This window comes from Panthera onca, chromosome A2 (assembly GCF_046562875.1).
Source record: "Panthera onca isolate mPanOnc1 chromosome A2, mPanOnc1 haplotype 2, whole genome shotgun sequence".
Taxonomy (NCBI): Eukaryota; Metazoa; Chordata; class Mammalia; order Carnivora; family Felidae; genus Panthera; species Panthera onca.
Genome location: NC_138340.1, coordinates 16,806,146 through 16,821,867, shown reverse-complemented (window position 1 = coordinate 16,821,867; position 15,722 = coordinate 16,806,146). Strand labels below are relative to the sequence as shown.

Here is a 15,722-nt window from a genome sequence, read left to right as displayed (position 1 = left end):
AATCAGCTCCCTATGTCTCATGTTTCCCTAACTCTTCCTAAATTCAACAAATTCTTTTGCTGGTTGTTGTTGTTGTTGTTGTTGTTGTTGTTTACAAAAGCATACAGGTGATTTCTTTGGCCTTAACTCCTCTTTCCTGCCCTATGAAGATGCAAGTTATTTTAGCACCAAATGCCTCATCTCTTATTCAACTGATTCAACCCCAATAGGAAGGTCAGAAGAGAAGTGTACCAAGCAGCATACATCCTGACTGACCCTCAGGACTTGTCCCTATTCCAAATGTGTTTGGTACATTTGGAACATTAACGCTAAATGAGTTTTTAACATTCTTTCTGTGTATTCATAGTTCCATAAAAGTGAAATTATTGAGGGGCGCCTGGGTGGCGCAGTCGGTTAAGCGTCCGACTTCAGCCAGGTCACGATCTCGCGGTCCGTGAGTTCGAGCCCCGCGTCAGGCTCTGGGCTGATGGCTCGGAGCCTGGAGCCTGTTTCCGATTCTGTGTCTCCCTCTCTCTCTGCCCCTCCCCCGTTCATGCTCTGTCTCTCTCTGTCCCAAAAATAAATAAAAAATGTTGAAAAAAAAAAAAATTTAAAAAAATAAAAAAAATAAAAAAAAAAAAAAGTGAAATTATTGAAATGTGAGAGCCCAATGTTAGGACTGCATGACCATAGACCACTTGATGATACTGTTCACATCATTTGAAAAAGAAGGAAAGAAAAAATATTAGGTTGATATTAGGAAAACTTATATGTAAAATTAGAAATGTTTCCCCTTTGAACAAATTAAAATTGTATTATGTTAATTTCCCTAATAGTTTCAAATAACGAAGTTTAGTACATTTTCATAGACTTTCATCTTGTTTAGTGGTATTACTTAACTAGGTTAAATGTATTGATGATGATTACAGGTTGATTTTTCCTTAGCTCTCCTTAGAGCTTTTGACATTTTCTCTCAATATTTAATCCTTTGTCATCAGGGTATAAGAGGTACCTAAAGAACTAAGTTTTGTTTTTTATTTTTATTTTTTGAAGAACTAAGTTTTAAGTTCCCCTTAAAGCAATAAAAATCGCACAATTGTTACTTCTGTTTAATAACCCTCTTTGCTTTTCCACTCTATGTCAATGTTGGAACCAAAATTTACTGTCTGATTAGTATTCAATATTTTTACACAGGCACTCTCAGGAAAGGGCCTAGTGTGATTTCACCAATGAGACTAATAGCCGATAAAATACGAGATTTCTTGGTTATCATTTGATTGTGCAATCAATTTTTTTAAATTTTAATAAAATACTTCAGTTGGACAGGATCTTAGAAATTAATTAACTCTCCCCTCAGTGCAACAGTCCCTTTGGTAGCATCTCTGCTAGCTGGCATCTTGACCTTGCTTGAGTCTTTTCCATTATAGGACAGCTCTACATAGTAGGAAGGTCATTTACCTAAATCTCCCTCCCTAAACACATACACCTATATGCTTACATCCTATTCCATGAAGCCACACCAAGCATTTATTTTGACATTTTTGTTATACACGGTAATTATTTGTGGTAGTATAAATAAAGGAATACAGATTAAGTGGATCTACCTGAAAGAAAATGATGAAACTCTAGTTAGGTTGACGAGAAGACGAGGAGGTAGAGGGCTGTTTGATTTTTTCTCAATGGACTGTCAGAAAAGAAAGAGTATCTGATTGTGGACTAGATTAAATACACTTCTAGGGAATCATTTTCTGATCTAAGCTGGTCAAACGGAGGTAAAGGAGGGGCTGCTGCATCTGAAATAACATATGTTCGTGAAGACAAGAAAATTAAGTTTAAATGCATTTCATAGTAAGTATTTTAGATGAAAGCATAATGAATGAGGCAAAGCATAAGCGGACATTTTTAGGTGCAGAACATTTTTAGGAAACACGTCTAAGATTAGGCCACTAAAGGGAGCGTTCTTCTTGCTTCGTGTTTCTGTCTCTTAGGGGCCCATGGCGGAAAATGGTGAGGCAGCCTGTAAAGTAGGAAGTGCCTGTACTTGTTGAACAGCGGGTCCTGTGGGTAGAGCACTGACACGAGAAGGGGTAAAAAGGAAGACTGGGTCTCATTGGGATAGAAGAACACAGACCGAGTGTCAGTCACTCCATTCTGATCTTCTTAATGCGTTGCCACTTGATGATAACTACTGAAAGCTGTACTGTTTTCTTCTTTTTAGCTAGAATGGGTACTAGGAAAAAAGTTCATACCTTTGTCCGTGTCAAACCCACCGATGACTTTGCTCACGAAATGATCAAATACGGAGATGACAACAAAGTAAGTGGGATGTGCTTGCTTTCACCAGCTTGGTCCTCTCTGTCCCACCTTGCTGCGGTGGGACCCTGTGTCCAAACAGCCTTTAAGGACCAAGACAGAATTGATAAAAGTTCAGATGGAGTCCAGACTTCCAACAAGTCCAAACCACTCCCCTTGAGTCACTTTTGATAAGGAAACTCCTGAAGCTCCCACTTTTTTTTGTTTTAATTTTTTTTAATGTTTATTTTTTTTTGAGAGAGAGATTGAGACAGAACGTGAGCAGGGGAGGAGCAGAGAGAGAGGGAGACACAGAATCCAAAGCAGGCTCCAGGCTCCGAGCTGTCAGCACAGAGCCCGACGTGGGGCTCGAACTCATGAACCGTGAGATCGTGACCTGAGCCAAAGTCAGGCACTTGACCGACTGAGCCACCCAGGTGCCCCGAAGCTCCCACTTTTAATTGTATTTGTGGTTAATAAGTTTGCCTTCATCCTTGTGTCTGACACAGAAAAGCTGACATTTGTCCACACTCATAAAACTCTGTGGGGATCAGATCTGCTGTTACATGATCCCTCAGGGAGGGGGTCAAGTAAGATGTCTTAAGTTGATAACTGTTCAACTTACCAAACCAGTGAGAGAAACTCTTTTCGAAAGAACTGGAAAGATGTATCCATCCCTGTGTCCCGACCACTGTCCTGACAACCTTTCTGAAGCCCATGACAGGCTTAGGACAGGTTGAGAGAGTTCTATGTTTTCATTGAGCAAACATCTGTGAACCTACATGGGCAGCATGAGGACATTCGTTAAGGGAAGAATCCGAGAGCAAACTGCCCAAGCTTTGAAAGTCTTGACAGTCAGAGAAAAGCTCATGTGCAGCAAATCCTGCAGGACATGGTCTCAGTGAGCACAGAAACACAGAGCATTTCATGTGTGAATGGACAAAGCCCCTCCTCTTGCTTGATCTTACTTTTTCTGCATGTGGCTGTGTGTTGGCTCCTGGATTAGGACAGCCAGTGTAAAATTCTGACAAGAGTCTCTTTACATCAGAAGGCCCCACGGTGAAGATTGGAATCTCCCCTTGACCTAACCCAATATGTTCCTAAACCAGCTGTTGCCTTAGTGGCTTGCTATGGAGAGATCTAAAAGTCTAAAAATGTCTTTAGGAATCTTTGCATCTAAAAAAAAAAAAAAAAATGAAATCTTTGCACCTGAAGATATGCTAATTACAAGTGATAGTCACCCTTGATTTGCTATAATACCAGTGAGGAACTGTCTGAGAAGCCAAGAGCCATTTCTGTGGTTATTAATTCATCATTCCTCACAATGCTCCGTAGCATGTAAAAGATGTGGCTCAAGCCCAGGTCTCTGTCACCAAGCCCAGTCTTCTCTCTGGCCTAAGTCAAGGCCTCCCTGTGCTTATTAAATGTGTCTAAAGCTTGTTTAATAAAAAAACATGATAAATGTGCTTGACCTCGTATCATAGATGTGGGAATCAAGCCAAACAGCACCCTGTAACCTAGGGTGACAAGGCCTGAAACCAGTAAGTGCTCCAGTCTCCTGATCCTTCCACCGTAAAGGTGGTGTGGCCTCCCTTCTCCTCTCCCATCCCAAAGAAATCATCTGAATATCAGCCCATGTGTGAGAATCCCTGTTCTTCCTAAAGTTTGCTTCCTCTTATTTTCTCCAGGTCAGGCCTCAGCTATCAGTGAGTTTTTCATACCAGTTTCCTAATACCTAACTAGCTGGCTAACTCTCTCTCTCTCTCTCTCTTTCTAGAGCATTGATATTCACTTAAAAAAAGATACTCGGAGAGGGGTTGTCAATAACCAGCAGACAGACTGGTCGTTCAAGCTGGATGGAGTTCTCCACAATGCCTCCCAGGACTTGGTTTATGAGACGGTCGCAAAGGACGTGGTTGCTCAGGCTCTCGACGGATACAATGGTAATTTAGTTAATTGTTATTAATTGACTGTAAGAACCTGCAGAACCCTTCCTGGAGGAAGAGGTGCAAGTATTTTATGGTGAATAAAATAAAATATAACCTCTTGTGCTAACTTTTGTTTGTTTATGTGTCTATCTCATATTCTTATAGTAGAAAACTTATTATTTGCTTGGTGGTATTGTGGGCATGACTTGATCCAAACTTCTGGGGTCCTATTTTCCTAGGAAGACTAAGTGACTGTGGCTCTCTATAGGTCATGGGGATTGAACTATTATCCTGTTTCAAATCTCTCAAATACTAGTTTGAAGATAATGTCCTTACGAATTTGATGGAGTCCAAATACTTCTCTCTTGACTACCTGCCAGGAGTTATTTCCATCATTTTACCAGCAAAATAAATCTACTCTTCCTATTTTAGCATAGAGTTATTTACATATAGCATGAAAAAATGGAGTAGAGTTTGATTTTCTTAACAAATGGAAAGCAGCTTTATTGGGAGATTTTTACAAACTAGTTTGGTCTAAGGTTGCTTTAAAATCTTAAGATTTGAAAATCTGTAGAAAGAATCTATCACAGTTTGTAAACTTTGCCCATGTGACTAGAATGACCCCTGTCTGCAAGTTTTAGGTCTTCTGTTTAAAAGTCTCTTTTAAAGTCTGTTTAGTGTTGAGAACTAAACATTGTAATGTATCCTACTTGTGAAACATAGACGTGGTCCTTATTAATCCTGAGGGGATATGGCCCTGAGGAGGTAGAGACAGAGGAACTAAGAAGGCCAAGGAAGTTAAGAGTCTTGGGCCCTGGCTGCTATAGAATTACAAGTGGGCTCTGAGTCCCAGCTGAAGTGACTCCTTCCTGCACATCTGTGCTAATCGGCACTGTTTCTGACCTCAGCTCACATGCTGAGTTTGAGCCCCGTGTGCAAAACCTACCAATCCCAGGAACTAGAGCATTGGTGTGGTGAAGGCAAATGCTGATTTCCATGGCCCAGTGTTGCCCAGAAGCGGCATTTGGGATGGGGTCTGGCTCAGGTTGGCCAAGCCAAGAGAAAGAGCAGATGGGAACCGGAGTCCAGGGTGACAGCATTCTTCGTGTCCCAGAGCCTGGTGGTGACAGTAGACCTAAGAGATGTGAGAAGTGCAAGTGGAAGTCTTCCCAGAGAGGGCCGTGGGACCAGATCAGGACCTGTCATGGTCTGTGTTTGGAAGTGGCTTGGGGCCAACTAGTAGCCCTGTTTGATCCTGTGGGAACTTGCAGTCTGCAAAGAATCCTCACCATCAACAGGAAATTCTCTCCCCACTCCCATCTCTTCCTGGGGATTTTGAAAGCTCTCCTTGTCTCCTGCCTGGCCAGCCCCTGGGAGGCCTACCCCGAGACTCTTGACAGTTCATGGCCTTGCTAAAGAAGGGCTGGAGTTCAATGTTCTATCTCCCTCCTCACCTGTCTAGAAAAATTCCCAGTTCCTCTGTTCCCTGGGATTCCCCACTCTGCTCAGCAGCCCTAGGGTCTGGTCTCTTGGCAGAGGGATCAGTAGAGCACTACCTGGGCCACACATTCAGAGCTGCAGTCTGTGTTTTGACCATTTATGTCCTGTTTCCTTGCCCACTCACCCTGCCCCCCAAGGCAGGAATCCCTCCTGTCCCTGGCTGCTCCTGATGGCCACCTTCGCGCCAGGGTCCAGGCTGGCACCAGGCATGCTGGGGGATAGGAGAGCTATCCTTGGAGCTATTTTCCTGGACATCACCAAGACACGCTTCCAAATGTTTGCAGGTACCATCATGTGTTACGGGCAGACGGGAGCCGGCAAGACATATACCATGACAGGGACAACTGAGAATTACAAGCACCGGGGGATCCTTCCTCGTGCCCTACAGCAGGTAGAGAGAGGGCCCACAGGCAGGGTACCACACAGGTCCCCTTTCTACCACACCTGCTGCTAACCCTAGGCCTGCTACTGGAGACAGGATACACATGGTGGCGGGTGGGGGGTGGGGGGCAGGGTAGTGCAGAGGCCTCAGGAAACTAGGAAACTGGGACTTCAAGTTTCAGGGTCTGACCCAAGCCCATGAGGAACCTATTTCCTCATTGCAAAAGAGGGAGTTGGACGTGCCAACCAGCTTCTTGCTGCTGTGATGGTCTGTGAACCTGTAATTGAGGATTTGGAAGTCCTAATCATGTTCCTGCCTCATTTTAATGAGGGGGATATGGCCTCTTGCAAAGCTTCCTCCCTGGCCTGCTCTGGCTTCTTCCACTGCCACAGCCCCAGAAAGAACAAAGGGAAGAAGCAGGGCCCAACATGAACTTTCAGGATCGAGTGAGTCCTGGGGGTCTGGGAAGTATGACTGAAGACAGTACACAAGGGCCTTCCTCTGGAGTTCTGTGAGGACCTTCTGTTGGAAGGTAGGAGGCAAAGGGCCTTTCCCCAAAAGCGTCTCGAGGTTTTATAGCCCTGTCCTATAAAAAACATAGATGACTGTCTAGTGTATAAAGCATCCATGCTCTAATTTATGAAGCAGTAGCCTTCACATCCCACTGTCCAAGCTTCAGTATCTCGGTATCTTAGATTTCAGTAGTCGAGCCCAGCACTGCCCAGTAGAGACACGGTGTAAGTCACACATGCAATTTTGAGTTTTCTAGTAACCACAGTTTAAAAAGTAAAACAGGAAGGGGCGCCTGGGTGACTCAGTTGGTTGGACGCCCGACTTTGGCTCAGGTCATGATCTCACAGTTTGTGAGTTCAAGCCCCACATTAGGCTGTGTGCTGACAGCTCAGAGCCTGGAACCTGCTTCAGATTCTGTGTCTCCCTCTCTCTCTGCCCCTCCCCGGCTCACACTCTGTCTCTCTCTCTCTCAAAAATAAGTAAATATTAAAAAAAAAATTTTTTTTTAAGTAAAACAGGTGAAATTGATTTTAATAATATATTTTATGTAACTGAGTATATCCAAAATATAATTTACACATATAATCAATATAAAAATTCTTGAAATATTTTACATTATTTTTCTCACACTAAGTCTATGCAGTGTGTATTTTACACTTACGGTCCATTTCAATTTAGACACTAAGTACTTATCAGGAATACTCAATCTGCATTTAGATTTCATAAAATTTACAGTTGAAAAAGTAGATTTATAAACTCAAGTTGTTGCCAACATTCTGAAAAGTTTACCAGTAATTGAACTTAGTGGACATTTTTTAAAGTTTATTTATTTATTTTGATAGAGAGAGAGTGTGTGTGTGTGTGTGTGCACGCATGTGCATACACATGCTGGGGAAGGGCAGAGGGAGAGGGAGAGAGAGAATCCCAAAAAGGCTCCTTGCTGTCAGCTCAGAGCCTGACGTGGGACTCAATCCCACAACCGTGAGATCATGACCTGAGCCAAAATCAAGAGTCAGATGTTCAACTGACTGAGCCACCCAGGTGCCCCTTTAGCAGCTAGTTTTAACTTTCAATTCAAATTAATTACGATCAAGTAAAATTTAAAATTCCATTCCTTATTTGCATCAGCCACATTTCAGGTGTTCAGCAGCCACCTGTGGCTAGTATCTACCGTGTTGGACAGCACTACCCTCGACTGTTAGAGCCAGGTGGGGGCCTCAGGGATCATCCAGCCCAACCCCTCCCTTCATGTGGCAACTAAGAAAGTTAAGGTCCAGAGAGGGGAAAAGACCAGTCCAAAGTCACCACCTGCTCAGAAGTACCAGGAAGGATATTTGGAAGTTATTAGTTGGGAAGACTGATTTTTGGCTTGGCTTCTTCTCTTACTAGCTGAGGCCATAGACAAATAATTTCATTGCATGGGCCTTTACCCAGATGGGCATTGCCCCTATCCTTCTTCAATCACAGGGGAGTTGTAAGAATAGGATTAAATAATGGATGTGTAAGAGGCTTATATATGGTGAGACTCCATAAAATGAGGGATCTTCACTCCAGAGTCCTTTCCATTCATCATGGCTGTACAATCTGTTAAGTCAGTCTTCAAAATTCTACAAGATGTGGGGCACCTGGGTGGCTCAGTCAGTTAAGCGTCCGACTTCAGCTCAGGTCATGATCTCACGGTTTGTGGGTTCGAGCCCCGTGTTGGCTCTGTACTGACAACTCAGAGCCTGGAGCCTTCTTCAGATTCTGTGTCTCCCTCTCTCTGCTCCTCCCCCGCTCACACTCTGTCTCTCTCTCAAAAATAAATAAAAACATTAAAAAAAAAAACTCTACAAGATGATAATAAGTGCCACTCAATGAACTATTAATAGTAATTGTTGATGATGATGACCATTATGCCAGCTAGACTGTAAATTCTTTTAGGACAGATTTTTTTTTTTTTTTTTATTGTACTTCTTGATGTTTCCTGCTGAGGTAAGAACTCTCCTAACACTGGTTGGTCATTGGAGTTTTGCTCTTGGTGACTACTGTCCAATATTCCATGTAGGTTTTTAGGATGATTGAAGAACGCCCCACACATGCCATCACTGTGCGTGTTTCCTACCTGGAAATTTACAATGAGAGTCTGTTTGATCTCCTGTCCACTCTGCCCTATGTCGGACCATCAGTCACACCAATGACCATCGTGGAAAACCCTCAAGGGGTCTTCATTAAGGGCTTGTCAGTCCATCTTACAAGTCAGGAGGAGGATGCATTCAGCCTCCTTTTTGAGGTGAGATGACCAAGTCTAAGGATGCCTTCTGCCCTTTCTTCCTTCCTTCCTTCCTTCCTCCCTTCCTCTCTCCCTCCCTCACATCCCCCTCCCTCCCTCCCTTTCTCCTTCCATCTCTCTCTTCCTTTGTTCTTTTTTTTCTTTTCTCCCTCCCTCCTTAGTTTTTTTACTTACTTTGATAACCAGAATAAATGTTAATATATGCTCGTTTAGCAAGTTCAGATAGTAATGAAAAAATACAGGAACAAAAATTAACATAATTGAAATTGTCAGTTGAAATTTTCAGTTAATGTGAAATCATGGCATTTGTGGTATAGAAAAAAAAAGAATTAACATTCTTAGTATATAAAAGCTCTTATAAATCTATAAATTCCTCAGCATATGTTATTCTTTTAAAAGTCATATAGGGGGCACCTGGGTGGCTCAGTCAGTTAAGCCTCCGACTCCGGCTCAGGTCATGAACTCACAGTTTGTGGGTTTGAGCCCTACGTTGGGCTCTTTGCTGACAGCTTAGAGCCTGGAGCTGCTTTGGATTCTGTGTCTCCTTTTCTGTCCCTCCCTTGCTCGTGTTCTGTCTCTGTCTCTGTCTCTCTCTCTCTCAAAAAAATAAACATTAAAAAATTTTTTTTAAAGTCATATACATTGGAACTCTTATACCTCACTGATGAACTATAAAATGGTGTGGCCATATTGGCAGTATCCTAAAAAGTTAATTAATTTTATCATAGAACTTAGCAAATATCCTAGGTATTTTTCCAAGGGAAATGAAAGCGTATGTTCACAAGCGTATGTTACACAAAGGCTTGTAAGCAAATACTATAGCAGAATTATTCAAAATAGCCATAGACTGGAAATAACCAAAATTCTATCACCTGGTGAATGGGTAAATAAAATGATGCAAAACTATTTAACAATAAAAGAAATGGAGTACTGATATATGCATGCTACAACATAGATGAATCTCAAAAAAATGCTAAGTAAAAGAAATACAGAAGATCACATCCTGTTTGGTTCCATTCATTTGAAATGTTCCCAGTAGCCACATCTTTAGAGATACAAGTAGATTAGCTGGGAGGACGGGGTGGGAAATGGCTACAGATGAGCCCAGGGAACTTTTTGGGTGATGTAACATTTCTAAAACAGGATTGTGGTGATGGTTGCATAGCTCTAAATTTCCTTTAAAAAATCACAAACTGTATACTTAAAACAGAGAATTTTATGTCATATAAGTTATATGTCAATAGAGGCACCTGTGTGACTTGATTAAGCCTCCGACTCTTGATTTCAACTCAGGTCACGATCTCACTGTTTGTGAGGTTGAGCCCCGCATAGGGTTCCACACTGACTGTGCAGAGCCTGCTTGGGATTCTCTGTCTCCCTCTCTCTCTGCCCCTCCCCTGATCCTCTGATCTCTCTCTGTGTGTCTCTCTCGCAAAATAAATAAACAAACATGTTAAAAAATTATTAAATTATATGTCAATAAAAGTTTATTTAAAAAGTCACATAGGTGGAGCGCCTGGGTGGCTCAGTTGGTTGAGTGGTTGAACAGCCAACTTCAGCTCAGGTCATGATCTCACAGTCGTGAGCTGGAGCCCCACATCAAACTCACTGCTGTCAATGCAGAGCCCGCTTCGGATCCTCTGTCCCCTCTCTCTCTGCCCTTCCCCCCTCCCCTCCCAGTCAAAAATGAATAAACATTTACATATTAAAAAAAAGGTCACATAGGGGTCCTCAGGGTGATTTAAACCTGGAGCCCTTGGATCTACAGGGAGGAAAGAGCATCCCAGGAGGCAGCAATAGAGCATTCTTAAAAAAAATTTTTATTACATTTCTTTATTTTTTGAGAGGCAGAGACGGAGTGTGAGTGGGGAGGGGCAGAGAGCGAGAGGGAGGCACAGAATCCAAAGCAGGCTCCAGGCTCTGAGCTGTCAGCGCAGAGTCAGATGCGGGGCTCAAACTCACGAACTGTGAGATCATGACCTGAGCCGAAGTCAGACGCTCGACTGAGCCACCCAGGTGCCCCCAGCAGTAGAGCATTCTTATTGTTGCTCCTGACATTTCACCACGACTAATGGTATTTGCTGTGGGGCTTTGGTGGCTTAAGGTTAAAGAATGTCCAAGTTTGGGAAGAGTTTTTACCATTAATAAGTATTTATTCATACCCTTAGTGGTAACCACTCTCCTGATTTGTAATCATTTCATTGGTCTTCTTTATAGCTTTACCACTTCTAGCATACCATGTATGTTTCCTCAAACAGCATAGTTTAATTTTTTTGAAAACTTTTATATAAAAGGAATCATGTAGGATGAATTCTGATTACTTTTCCCTCTTATCTACTTTTTATGTGAAATTCATCTATGTTCTTGCTATATATTTTTCATTGTCATCATCACTGTATTACATTGGGTGTTAGGTGAATATACTACAAGTTAGTTATCCACTCTCTTTCTTTCCTTTTCTTTTTTTTTCTTTTTCTTTTTTTTTTTTCTTTTAGAGTGAGTGTGCTCATGAGCAAGGGAGAGGGGTAGGGGAAGAAAGAGAGAAAATCTTAAGCAGGCTCAATGCTCAGTGCAGAGCCCAACACAGGGCTTGATCCCACGACCCTGGAATCATGACCTGAGCTGAAATTGAGTCAGATGCTGAGCCGACTGAGCCGCCTCGGTGCCCCTATCCACTCTACTTCTGATGGACACGTAGGTTTTCCTAGTTTGAGGGATATTTCGTACAATGCCACTGGGAACATTCTTGTATGTCTGCCTCGTGTACATAAGCATGAATTTTTCTAGGTAAAACCAAGAACTGCAGTTATGGGTCATTGAGTGTGTCTTAAACTTTCTTAGGCAATGCCAACTCTTTCCCATAATGGTATACTCCCACAGTGGGTTAGACCTTAAGACCTTAAAATTTTGACCAATCTGGCTGGTGTGTGGTTTTTCCCACTGTGATCTTTGTTTTCTTCTCCCTAATTACTAATGAAGTGAAGGGCCTTTTCATATGTTTATTGACCATTTGGATTTCCCTTCCCATATTTTTTATCTTCTTTATAGATGTCTTTTTTTTTCTTTGTCTTGTTTGCATGAATTCTTTATATACTCTGAAAACTAATACTTTTTCAATTATATGTATTGTGAATATGTTATATTTCCCATGGCTTGCCTTTTTTTCACTCTTTATGTGTTATTTGATGAACAAAAATTCTTGATTTTAGGTTAATTGAATGTATGTAAATTTTTTGTTTTGACTTTCTGTGTAAAGAGCACATAAGAGGATTTTCTTTTAAAAATCCACAGGTAGAGGGCCACCTGGGTGGCTCAGTCAGTTGGGCATCTGACTTCAGCTCAGGTCATGATCTCACTTTTCGTGGGTTTGAGCCCCACGATGGGCTCTGTGCTGACAGCTCAGAGCCTGGAACCTGCTTCAGATTCTGTGTCTCCCTCCCTCTCTCCCTCCCCTGCTCGTACTCTGCCTCTCTCTTAAAAATAAATAAAACATTAAAAAAATTTTATTTTTTTATGTTTATTTATTTATTTTGAGAGAGAGTGAGCAAGCAGGAGAGGAGCAAAGAGAGAGGGAGAGAGAGAATCCCAAGAAGGCTCTGTGCTGTCAGTGCAGAGCCTGATGTGGGGCTCGAACTCATGAACGGTGAGATCATGACCTGAGCCAAAGTCAGATGCTTAACCGACTGAGCCACCCAGGTGCCCCACCCCCAATTTTTTTTTTTTAATCAACATGTAGAATTCTCCAGTTAAGTCATCTGACCTTGGACTTTTATTTGTTGAGAGGTTTTTGATTACTGATTCATAAATTGGTCTGTTTAGATTTTCCTTTTCATCATAATTCAGTCTTGGGAGTCTGACAGTCTTTATCTTTTAACTGAAGCATTTCATTGCATTTGCACTTAATGTAATTACTGATATATTGGGGTTTACATCTGTCATGTTATTATGTGCTATCTCGTTGTTCCATTTGTTCTACATTTATTTTTCTTACCCGTTTTGCCCCTAATTTAATTTAATTTCATTAATTTATTTTTTTTAATTTACATCCAAGTTAGTTAGCATCCAGTGCAATAATGATTTCAGGAGTAGAATCCAGTGATTCATCCCCTACATATAACACCCAGTGCTCATCCCAACAAGTGTCCTCCTTAATGCCCCTTACCCATGTTTTGCCCCTTTTTTATTGGATATTTTTTATTATACTTGTTTTCCCTTTTACTAATTTAGAAGTTGTATGTTCATTCATATTTATATTCTCTCACTCTCTCCGTTTAGCCCAGAAATAACAACTTGGCACATTTAGTTAATACATACACACCCAAGTGAGTGTATCTAACTAGTGAGATGTGAATAAGCTCTATGGATTATCCAAAGTCAGCTTCTTGGTTTTGATATTGCGCTATAGTTTTGCAAGATATTATCTTAGGGAGAGACTGAGTGAAGAGTACAGGGGACCTCCCTGTACATTTCTTCAAAACTCCTGTGGATCAAAATAAAGTGTCATTTTATCATAATTTTTATTATATTTTACTATAACATTATCATTTTAATTGTGTTATAATTACATTAAAATGTTTAAAAATAGGGGTGCCTGGGGGCTTGGTCATTTAAGCGTCCGACTCTTGATTTCGGCTCAGGTCATGTATGATCTCACTGCTCATGAGTTCAAGCCCCATGTCAGGTTCTGTACTGACAGCTCAGAGACTGCTTGGGATTCTCTCTGTCTCTCCCTCTCTCTCTGCTCTTACCCTGATTGCTATCTCTCAAAATTAATAAATAGACATATATATATATTTAAAAATAAAACCTCTGTGGTGCGCCTGGGTGACTCAGTCAGTTGAATATCTGACTTCAGCTCAGGTTATGATCTAACACTTTGTGAGTTTGAGCCCTGCATTGGGCTCTGTGCTGATAGCTCAGAGCCTGGAGCCTGCTTCAGATTCTGTATCTCCCTCTCTCTCTGTCTTTCCCAGCTCATGCTCTGTCTCTCTCTCTCTCAAAAATAAATAAACATTAAAAAATTTTTAATAAATAAAAAAATAAAACCTCTAAAAATCTAAAGTTCATGAAAACCTTTTACTTCCTCCTGCATTCTATAAGAACCTTAGGATTGCTACCTTGTCTTTTATGTTTTTGTTTTTTGACTCTGCAGGGGCATCATTATTAATGTTTTATATAGTACACATTCTTTTACGTTTACCCTCGTATTTACCACCCTCATTGCTTTTCCTTTCTTTTCTCCATCACCTTCCACTGGAGATTGTTTTCTTTCTTCTGTTGTATATCCTTTACAGTGAGCATGCTGGTGACAAAGAGTTTCTTGTTTTTTGAAATGTCCTTATTTTACCCTTAGTCTTGAGAGATATTTTTGCTGGGTATAAAATTCTATTTTCACATTTGTTTTCTTCTACCATATTTAAAAAAAATTTTTTTTAATGTTTATTTATTTTTGAGAGACAGAGAGACAGAGTGAGAGTGGGGGAGGGGCAGAGAGAGAGGGAGACACAGAATTTGAAGCAGGCTCCAGGCTCTGGGCTGTCCACACATAGCCCGACATGGGGCTCAAACCCAAAAACTGTGAGATCATGACCTGAGCTGAAGTCGGATGCTTAACCAACTGAGCCTCCCAGGTGCCCCTGTTTTGTTCTACCATATTAAAGAGATCATTGCAAAGTTATGGTTTCCATCACTAGTAGTGAGAAGTCAATGTCAGTCTGTTCAATAGTCCTTTAAAAGTATGTTAGTCTGTGCCTTCTGAGAAGCAGATGCCAAGATGGGATTAAATGTGCAAAAAAAATTTTTTTTAATGTTTTTAAATTTATTTTGAGAGAGAGACAGAGAGATTGAGCAGGGGAGGGGCAGACAGAGAGAGGGAGAGAGAGAATCCCAAGCAGGCTTCCCACTGTGACCACACAGCCTGATGCAGGGCTCAAACTCATGAACCGTGAGATCATGACTAAAATCAAGAGTCAGACACTTAACTGACTGAGCCACCCAGGTGCCCTGGTACATGATCCTTTTAATGTGCCATTGAAGTCAGTTTGTTATGATTTTGGATTCTGCATTTCTCTATTATTAAAAAAATATTTGTCAACATTTTCCTGGCTATATAACATTCCATTGTACAGATAGACCTAATCATTGGGTATGTAGGTTAATTGTTAGTCAATACTCATGAACATTTTTAAGACTTTTTCATTCTTATTGCTACTTGGCTTTTCAGAAAGCTCTACAAATTCACACATCCCTAGCAGAGGGTGAAAGTCTAGGTCTGGACTCCAATTGGTCTCCCATTCTACTAGTGTATAAATGAGATATCTCTGGAAGGTCTGATTGCAGTAACATGAAATCACTTGTATACCTGTCAGAATAGTTGAAAATAACCCAAATGCTTTATTGTTTTAATTCTTCAAAATGCTGTCTACTTTTCCTCTCCTCTTCAGGGAGAGACCAACAGGATTATAGCCTCCCACACAATGAATAAAAACTCATCCAGGTCGCACTGCATTTTCACCATCTATGTGGAGGTGGGTCTGAGCTCCTTGAATAGCCCAGTGATGGGGGGATGGGGGGGGGGGGGGCACAGCCCAGTCCCACTGGATCTGCTGCAGACTAGAAGCTTCTCCCTGTGACATCTAACCTCTGTTTGGATGTTTTGTAGGCTCATTCGAGGACCTTATCAGACGAAAAGTACATCACTTCCAAAATTAACTTGGTGGATCTAGCGGGCTCAGAAAGGCTGGGAAAGTCTGGGGTAAGTGGGAGCAGGACATCCCTTCTCAAGCCACAGCCCTGTTTCCTGCACAGTGCCTATGCACATGGGACGTCCCTCATGGGGCATTTGTGCGCCCAGCCC

The 15,722-nt window shown here is 41.6% G+C and overlaps 1 protein-coding gene and 1 long non-coding RNA gene across 29 annotated transcripts in view; one reads left to right on the top strand and one right to left on the bottom strand.

Annotated features, from left to right (window-relative positions):
* Positions 1 to 15,722, top strand: part of KIF9 (kinesin family member 9) — a 55,003-nt gene that overhangs the window by 2,931 nt on the left and 36,350 nt on the right. For 14 of the 16 annotated variants that reach the window (XM_078443132.2, XM_060630875.3, XM_078443131.2 and 11 more), the window contains 6 exons: positions 2,198 to 2,295; positions 4,049 to 4,214; positions 5,984 to 6,090; positions 8,642 to 8,866; positions 15,310 to 15,393; positions 15,528 to 15,620. In XM_078443132.2, coding sequence (XP_078299258.1) covers positions 2,203 to 2,295; positions 4,049 to 4,214; positions 5,984 to 6,090; positions 8,642 to 8,866; positions 15,310 to 15,393; positions 15,528 to 15,620 — 768 coding nt within the window. In that variant the 5' untranslated portion in view covers positions 2,198 to 2,202. The remainder of the gene's footprint in view (positions 1 to 2,197; positions 2,296 to 4,048; positions 4,215 to 5,983; positions 6,091 to 8,641; positions 8,867 to 15,309; positions 15,394 to 15,527; positions 15,621 to 15,722) is intronic. The other 2 variants (XM_060630881.3, XM_060630882.3) reach the window with 2 other exon arrangements.
* LOC132678503 (uncharacterized) overlaps positions 1,439 to 15,722 on the bottom strand; it is a 96,929-nt gene continuing 82,645 nt past the window's right edge. For 8 of the 13 annotated variants that reach the window (XR_014136847.1, XR_014136845.1, XR_014136848.1 and 5 more), the window contains one exon: positions 2,256 to 2,375. This is a non-coding gene — a long non-coding RNA (uncharacterized LOC132678503). Of the gene's footprint in view, positions 2,376 to 15,722 lie in introns of all 13 variants that reach the window. The other 5 variants (XR_014136836.1, XR_013554224.2, XR_009609630.3 and 2 more) reach the window with 2 other exon arrangements.